This window comes from Verticillium dahliae, genomic scaffold (assembly GCF_000150675.1).
Source record: "Verticillium dahliae VdLs.17 supercont1.2 genomic scaffold, whole genome shotgun sequence".
Lineage (NCBI taxonomy): Eukaryota > Fungi > Ascomycota > Sordariomycetes > Glomerellales > Plectosphaerellaceae > Verticillium > Verticillium dahliae.
In genome coordinates, this window is record NW_009276916.1 from 2,473,373 (window position 1) to 2,481,942 (window position 8,570).

General features: G+C 62.2%; 3 protein-coding genes across 3 annotated transcripts; all 3 read right to left on the reverse strand.

Moving 5' to 3' along the window:
- Nucleotides 1-567: 567 nt before the first annotated feature.
- On the reverse strand, nt 568-2,858 carry VDAG_01623 (Usp domain-containing protein; the record flags this gene model as incomplete). The annotated part of the gene is made up of 4 exons (XM_009650509.1): nt 568-739; nt 805-1,681; nt 1,737-1,796; nt 1,919-2,858. The coding sequence occupies 4 exons, from the start codon at nt 2,856-2,858 to the stop codon at nt 568-570; spliced, it is 2,049 nt and encodes a 682-aa protein (XP_009648804.1).
- Nucleotides 2,859-4,314: 1,456 nt separating this feature from the next.
- Nucleotides 4,315-5,599, reverse strand: VDAG_01624 (uncharacterized protein; the record flags this gene model as incomplete). Its single annotated transcript, XM_009650510.1, has 3 exons — nt 4,315-4,413; nt 4,475-5,091; nt 5,446-5,599. 3 exons carry the CDS (start codon nt 5,597-5,599, stop codon nt 4,315-4,317), a joined length of 870 nt encoding a protein of 289 aa, XP_009648805.1.
- A 1,774-nt stretch (nt 5,600-7,373) lies between these two features.
- Nucleotides 7,374-8,561, reverse strand: VDAG_01625 (uncharacterized protein; the record flags this gene model as incomplete). Its single annotated transcript, XM_009650511.1, has 3 exons — nt 7,374-7,832; nt 7,961-8,368; nt 8,484-8,561. 3 exons carry the CDS (start codon nt 8,559-8,561, stop codon nt 7,374-7,376), a joined length of 945 nt encoding a protein of 314 aa, XP_009648806.1.
- Nucleotides 8,562-8,570: the final 9 nt, after the last annotated feature.

The window sequence follows — 8,570 nt, forward strand, 5'->3', positions numbered from 1 at the left end:
CACCCCGCGCCTGCACACCCAAACATCGCCCACGACACGATACACCCCCCGCGACGTGCTGCAACCACTTAAACAAAAACAGACTGCTACTGTCCAATACCCGATTGGGTACGGCATGGTCATGGCATGAATAATCGTGGATTTTTCGCTGGTTCCCTTTGCCCCCTACACCCGTCAAAACCATCATCCCCAAACGCCGCAAGCGCTGTCGCTGCAGGATATTTCCTCGCTCTTCTTGTCTTCATCTCTCTCTGATTGCCCACCTGCCTGCCTGCCCCCCCCCCCCACTGGCCATCACAGCATCGACTTTCGGCGTCTCGCGTGCGCTCGAGTCATATCTTCTGCGTGCGTTTGCCCTGCCGCATGCGCCTCCTGCTCTGCCTTCTTGTTGCGCAGAGACGATGACCGCCTTGACCTTGGCCTCCCTTCGTCTGCCTCTGCGAATGACCCTGCCCCTGCCCCTGCCCCTCCCCCTGTCCCTGCCTCGTCCTCGGCCTCTGCCTCTGCCTCCACGCCTGGCCCTGGTGCTGCCACGAGACCCCGCCGACTCGGAAACCCGTATCCATTCTAATCGATCTTGGCGTTCGCGAGACTGCGGCTCGCCGGGTTGCTGAGGTTGTTGACCTGGCCCATCGGCCCCTTTTTGTACTTGCTGTGTTTCCTCAGCCGCTTGCGTGCCACCATGACCGGCACCGAGCTCTTCGTGACGAGGTAGTTGGAGAACGAGCCCAGAATGACGCTGCCTCACGTTAGTGGAAGCAACAAAGAAAAAAAAAACAGCGTGCCACCATGGTTGAGACGTACCCCTTGAGTGCGCTGCGGCCCCGACTGCCCAGAATGACCAGTGTCGGGCTGACGAGGTCAATCACCTCCGTGATGAGGTGCTTCGGGTTCTTGCAGTGCAGAACCTCGACCACCACTCGCACCTGCAGCTTGGTCTTGCGCAGCAGCTTCGTCACCCGCTCCGTGATCTCCTCCACCGCCCGCTGCCGCTCCTCCTCCGCTCTGCCCCTGTCCCGGCTGGCCGGCGCCGGCGACGAGCTCCTAGACCCGAAGCCCAAGGCCGTCGCCCGTGAAATGTGCGGGAAGATGGGCGCCGGATTCGCGCTGCCCTGTCCGTCCTTGCCTGCCGTCACCGCATTGATCGCCGCCGCCTGCTCCTTGTGCGCCTTGACTTCGTCGGGGATCAGCACATTCTCGTCCGCGTAGATGCCCGTCTCCTCATCGACGCAATAGATCGCGAGGAGCGTGTCGCCGTCACGGAGGACTGTGCCAATGGTCCACTCCAGCGCGTGGCTCGACTCGTCGCTGAGATCGGTCGCCACGAGGTACTTTCTCAACGTGCGGCCCTCTTCGTCCGCCGCGCGCTCGAGCTCCTCGAATTCACCTCGATACACGATGCGAATCGTGCGGTGGGAGTCGGGCGTCGAGATGACGGGTGTCATGGAGAAGGCCAGTTTTTGTGCTCGCTTAATGTCCGTCAGGTCTGCCTCCTCGTCAGAGTCGACAGCGCTTGGCGGGCCCGATGTCGGGCTCTGGTCGAATGCTGTTGAGGGGTGGACACCGGGCTTGGAAGGCTTGGCCCTCTCGCCACTGGGTCCCGTGACTGTGATCTCGGGCTCGTCAAAGAGTGACCTGTACCCGGGCTGTCGATTTGGCTGATTGGTGGACACTTCGATACCTGGATGAACGTCAGCACACTGTGTTGACCTACCCCGTATGCCTGCGTCACTTACGTTCTTCCTCGGCCGCCGCCAGCAGACTGCGTGTCTGTCGCTGTGGCCCTGCTGCGGCAGCTGCGTCGTTTTAGCCTTGGCATCTCGAGACTCCTGGCAAGAGCTTGCGCCCTCTGGCGCCCCTCGTCGTCTGAGCTGTCGTTGTTCGGCTCCTCATCGCTGCTGTCCCTCGAGATCTTCACCGTCTGGGCTCAGGTAATCCTTGGCCAGTCTTCCATTCTTGGCATTGTCGGATGCGTTGGACTTGCGATGCGCCAGCCCCGAAAGGCTTCCGGCAGAAAAGGCGAGGTTGGCGTCGGACAGCTTGCGGTAGGCGTTGCTAATGTCTACGACGCGGCCGTCGTCGAGGACCGCCGTGCCGGGGATCTGCTGGAAATGGCCCGAGACGTTGGGCGAGGGGGAGCGGAAGCCCATCCTGCCGTGGGGCGACTTGGACTTTGTGTTGTTCTTGCTGGAGCTTCTACGGCCCGAGGGGCCAGAGATGGAGCCGTGGCGGCCCGTCCTGTCGGTGGGCAGGATGATGCTCGAGAGATCACTGCCGCGCAGGGCCTCGGCCATGGCGTTGGTGCTGCCGACGTTGCCCGAGGACGAGGCGCCAAACTTGGCGGCCTGGGTGTTTCTCTTGGGCAGGGCCTGGCCAATGTTGTTCGTGTTGATGTCGGAGAACTGGTAGCCGGCGGTGGGGTCAAGGCGACCGCCGATGGAGGCACGAGGCCCAAAGCTGGGCTTGGAGCTCGTGTCGGACATGGAGCGCAGGTGGTGGGCGGGGGCGCGGTTGGACTGGAAGGAGGACCTCGACTCGACGGGCGAGTTGGGGCCGCTGGGTGCGCGGCCGGCGGCGGGGACGTCAATGTCAAGCATGCTCCTGCGCACGGGGTGCATGGGGGGGCTGTCGACGTCGAGCATGCTGCGGATGGGGGCGACGCGGGGCGGGCTCTTGCTCGAGGTGCTGGCGGCATCGTCGACGACGTCGAGCATGCTCCTGACGGGCGACCGAGGCGTCGTGTAGGGCGAGGTCGAGCGAATGGCCTCGGGGGACGAGCGCCCCTCGAGCAGGGCGAGGACCTCCTTACGTTCCTCGTCCAGCATGGCCTCCATGCTCATGGGCTGATTGCGCGCCATGGCGGCGGCGGTGACGGTGGTTGGAAAGATTCGTCCTGTCCTAGGTCAATGGCGATGGGTTGCGTGAGGCTGGGGCTGGTGCAGGTGGTATCGATGGGCTCGTTGCAGGAGTTCGTGAGGGGGGGCGTGTGTGGTGTTGAGGATAGGACTACTGGAAGGTGAGAGGAAGGTGTGGAAAGGGTACAATGATGGGTGGATTGACGAGCCAGACGTGAGATGGAGACGGAGGTTCAAGGTGGAGGTGAAGGTGGAGGTGGAGGTGGAGGGAAGTGGCAGGGTGGGTAGGGGCAGGGCCGACAGTGAGGTGCTGGTTGGCTGAGGGCGGCAGGTTCGATGAATTAAGGTAAGGTAGTCTGTACCAGGGAGGCAGGCAGGGGAGGGTAGGTTCCTTCCTCAGCCAGGATGCAGCAGCGAGTCAGTGAGGGTTCAGAGCATGAGGGACGCAGGCTGGAGCTGATGGAGGGAGTCAAACAGAAGCAGCAGGCAGCGACAGCGTCAGCGTGAGGGGTAGAACAGCCGCTCTTGCACGTTCTTGGGTTAGCCCTGCTGCTCAGGTACTGCCTGCCTGCCCGTGCCCACTCTTGCCCGCCCCCCCTCCTCTCTGTCTCTCTCTCTCTCTGGGCTCGGGGACCTCCATGACGATCCACGGGGGCACCGCCCGCTGCGTCAAGCGCTGTAGACAAGGACGCTACAGCGCTTCCGTCGATGAAGAGTCACACGCACCCTTCGTTCGCCTCTCCCCTCCGACAACGACAGGGCTGTGCAAAAACAGGCAACAGGCGCCAGTCGCCCGAGAGAAAAGTACAAATCACAATGCATCCAGACGAACACGACGTGGTCTGCGGGTTTCTCTCTCTCTCGTGTCTGTCTCTGCCTCAGTCTTGGCGCAGGCCGTTTCCACGTGGATGGGCTGATCTGAATGCAGCAGCTTCACAGAGGCGAGGACCCCGAAAGGTACCTCTGTCTCGCTGGCAGTTTGCAGTGCACAGGTACCTACATGTATCTCTAGGGGTAACAAGGTGTCCTACTTGCCCCCTTACGACCTCGGACGAGCCTCTCACCCAGACGCAGCCGGCGCTCTGGAATGGAGGGAGGCTCACGCGGGCGGCCTTACGCTAGCCTGCGTCTCGACTCTCGATCTGCTCCGTGTCAGACAAGGATCGGACATGTCGAGCCATACACTAGAGGTACTGTAGGAGCGCAGGCGCAGTCACAAAGTGGAAGCTCTGGTCGAGTCGTCGGAAGACATCCGAACATACAGACACTGACACGTGACAGTGCCACTCCATATCGTCTGCCTGGCAAGCCTGGATCACAGCTCATTCCGATTCACGTCATCAATTCAAACGAGCAACGTCAGAAAATTATTGACATGAATATACATACACACCACCTTCCATCAACTCATGCCATGGTGTCATCGTGCATAATGATCGACTGACCACGCACTTCCTATCTAGAGAGCAGCAACCGCCACAATGGCAGCAACACCAGCAGCAATCGCCGATCCAACCGTCCTGCCGGCTCCGCTAACCTCGACAACAGAAGGCACAGGCTAGCAATCACAGATCAGCAAACTCGTCCGCAAATTCCAGACCTTGACGATTGAAACTCACCACCGAGCCGTCCGTGGCATCGGCGCTCTCGACAACGACGGGCGCCGTGGCAACGTGGGAAGGCGAGCCGGTGCCGGGCGTCTGCGCGGGGGGCGCGGGCTGCACAGGAGCGTCGGCAGACGTGGTCGGCACGACGACGTGGCCGGGCACTTCGGTCGTCTTCGTGACGAGCGTCGTGGGCTTGCCCTGGCCCGTGGGCACGCCGTTGGCGTCCGTCTCGCAGGGCTCCGTGCTGGTGTGGGCGGCCGTTCCGTTCGCGTGGGAGTGCGTCTCCACGGGGTAGGGAGCGCCGCTGCTGACGGGGTGCTCGACGGCAGAAGAGGTCGGCTTGCCAGCGGCAGCCGAGCTGATGAGGCTGCTTGCGGGAACGCCGGCAGCCGAGGACCCGGGGGTGGGGACGATGACGCTGGGCTGCTCGGCAGAAGGGGCGGCGCTGGTCACGGCAGAGGCGGCGCTGGTCACGGCAGAGGCGGCGCTGGTCACGGCAGAGGCGGCGGTGCTCGTGGGGTCGACGGGGGCGGGGGCGCTGCTGACGGGATCGACAGGAGCAGGGGCGCTGCTGACGGGATCGACGGGAGCGGGGACGCTGCTGACAGGGTCAACGGGGAGCAGGGGCGCTGCTGACCGGGTCAACGGAGCAGGGGCGCTGCTGGGGCGGCACAACGGGCGCCTCGCTGCTGGGCTGGGCTGGAGCCTCCGTGGACGTGGGCGTCGGCACCCAACCGCTGGGCGACGGCTCGGCCGTGAGACCGCAGGCGGCGGCGGCCGGCGTGATGGCGTTGCGGTAAAATTGCCAGATGCCCTCAGTGTTGGCGCAGATCATGCACGCATCGTAGCGGCCGCGCCACTCGGCGTTGGTGCAGTAGCCCTCGACACGGCTAAGCGAGATGGTGGTGCCTGGAAATGTCAGTCGGGGAGGGTTTCGCAGCAGGCCGGTCTCGCGAGCCAGGCCTCGAGTGCTTTCTGCTTACCGCAGTCCTCGTGGCACTGGAAGCGAGGGGTGCCGGGTTCCTGGCGAGCCTCGATGGGCATGGCGTCGGGCCAGTCCCAGCGGGGAGCCAGGGAAGCCGAGGCGGCAGCCACGGAGCTCGAGACGAGCAGGGCAGAGGCAACGAACGAACGCATCCTGACTGGGTATGGGGTTCAGTGAACGAAGGAACGAGAGGACACAATCCAGGATCAGAAGCGCGCCAAAGCAGACAACGTAGCGAGCGAGAGGATAGAGGGCAGCAGAACCTTTGTAAACCACTTGGGTAGGGCGAGGGATTATATGGCTGCACCAGAGATTCAGGCCTTGCAAGGCCAGCCCGGCTCAAGTTGCCACGCGAAGAGAGCCAAGGCCGCCGACTCGTAGAACTTGGCCATTCGGCCGACGGTATGCATATCTAGAGACTGAGTTATCTGATTGCCAAGACAGCCAGGGCATCGTGAACTGGGTGGATACCCATGTACCAGACCACCAATTAACTTGCCGCGATGCATCTAATCTTATCAGATCATCTGATAAAATTTCATCAGGACCCCGACCCAGAGGGGCTGCCGGGGCACGCCATGAGGAGCGATCCAATAACGCGCTTCTCGTGACGAAGAACGCCCCCTCTCGGACCTGCACTAGCCCCGGCTGCTCATGCCAGGAACAAAATGCGAGGCGAGGCCGACATCGCTGCCGGCATGCCACGGTGAGCCGACACGTCCGGCCATGACTTGGAGGCGTCGTGACAAGGCTTGGCTCCAGGTCTGGATCCCGTCGGAACGAAAGAGATCGAACGCATTGACACATTGTGGCCCACTCGAGGTCCTGCGAAGCGTCGGGGCATGCTCAGGAGCCAAAATGTCACGAAGCTGCCTGATCGTGGCTGCCGGGAAGTGCCCGTCGTGTTTACGATGGCTCCTCATTATAGGAATGCCATCTACCTTTACCAATCCGATTTTAACTATTCAGGCATGAAGTGGTCGCTACGTGTATGGTGTCATGAAAAGGATGGTGTCCTGACCCAAGGATTTGGCACACCAAAAATATGCTTAACAGTCGCCGGGCTCCTCATCGTTGGCGCTTGTCAGGATAAACACAGCCAATCGTAAGTACGCAGCAATCTGACACAACTTTGTCCAATGCTATACACTGAATCATTTCCTTAAGCTCTGGACATGGGCGACTTGACGTTCTGCCATAGCAGAGGTTCACCGCGTTCCCATGAGAGTTGCCTGCAATATTTGCACGGCTCCGTTCTCTCGCATTTCTTTATACGTGCTCTGTCTAGGACGGGTCTCGTCGGCCTTGGACATCAGTCTACGCCCCTGCGCTGCAAGTCGCCCACGGATGCGCCGGAGAGTGGCCGTCACACGCCCCGCCTAGCACCCTGACTCCCAGCTGACTCCCAGGCAGCATGGAGTACTCAGACGTGCAAAATAGATAGCATCACATCGGCTGCACCATGGAGCAGCGGGGACGCCGTGGATGTGAAATGGAGATGGCATGCTGTTGAGGCGATGAAAGACGGATGGAGCCAACACGGCAACAGTCTGGTCACCAAAGTTGGCGGATGAAGTGTCGCTTCAGTACTCTGGCAAAACAGGAGGCCCCTAGCCAATGGCTACAAACAACATAGCATGCTGAAGTTAGTAGCCTGCTCCCACCTTCTCTGGGCAAACCCGTCACCGAAGGGCAAGGGAGCGTACCATCTAGGCACGTCGTTCATCACCAAACTACACGAACCCGAAGTGACATGGCACATGCTTCTCATCATTGGAAGCCCATCTGTACAGCCGGTATAGTACAACAGATACACGGAAACATTTTGTTACAACGGCCAGCCCCAGAGCCGGCCGGCTCGCCAGCGGCCCCCCACGGCTTCCGCCCCATGCAGCCTTCCCTCCTCTCGGCAGAGAGAAAACTCCCTCAGAACTTCCTACCGACTATGTTCTTGACCAATTGCGCCCCCAGGTTGGCTCGCGTCGCCGTGGCGAGCTTGTGCACGGCGATCCGCTTCTCCCAGACGCCGGACCGACCCTCGGCAATGGCGATGATCTCGTTGGCGATGCGGTGCGCGAGCTGCGTCCGGCCGCTGCCCGTCGACCTCTTCTTGGCGACGGCGTCGAGGATCCACTGGAACGCCATGCGGCGGCGCTGTCGCACGGCGAGCGGGCCGGGCATCTCGAGGGGGCGGCCGCCGCCCGCGGCGCCGGGGATGTACCGGACCTTGACGAGGGGCGCCACGCTGTCAATGACGATGGTCAGGTACATGACGGGGTTGAAGGGGAAGTGCGAGGCCGGCGGGTGGCCCGCCATGAGGGGGTTCTTGGTGCTGAGGATCGGGGCCGGCGCCGTGCGGAGGTAGTTGAGGATCATGGCCATGTTCTGCGGAGGAGGGTGCACGCGTTAGTGACATGTCTTTTATGTTTTTGTCAAATATTCATGCGCCCCTTGTAGCTCGGCTTATAGCTCGGCTTATAGCTCGGCTTGTTGTGCTGGGGGGGAGGACTCACCCTTTGCGCGACGCTCTTCTTGCCGTGCCTCATCATGACGTTCGTCAGCTGCTCCAGCACAGGGTGATACCGGGCTTGCAGCTTGCTGTTCTCCGGCAGGGGCGCGGGCAGCGGGTACTTGTAGGACCGGCCCTTCTCGTCGGTGCCGAGCACGTCGGCGGCCGCCGAGTCGGCCAGCAGGCCGCCGGACGCGAGCACCTCGAGGTCACGCTGGGCGTCGCCGTCGGACACGGTGGGCGGGATCGAGCCCTCGCGGTACAGGTGCTCCATCTGGCTCGGCGTCAGGCCGTCCTTCATGCCGGGCCCGGCGCTGGCCTTGGCTGCCTCCTCGAGCTCCCGCGCCGCCTGCTCGACCGTGATGCCCGAGTCGTCGGCCGCAGCCTCCTCGGCCAGGGCATCCTGCTGCATCTACTGCAAGTCAGCCACAAGCTGCTCCCCGAGCGTTCTCCTTCTTTTTTTTCCTTCTCCGCCAATTGGCGGCCGCCTGGAGAGTGCAACGAGGTCTGTATCCGGGGTTCCTTACCTCGTCCGTTCCCTTCCTCGCCTTGCGTCTCGGTTGTTCTTTCGGCAGGTTCGCCAATGCGGCCTCCAGCTGGTCCATCACCGCCTC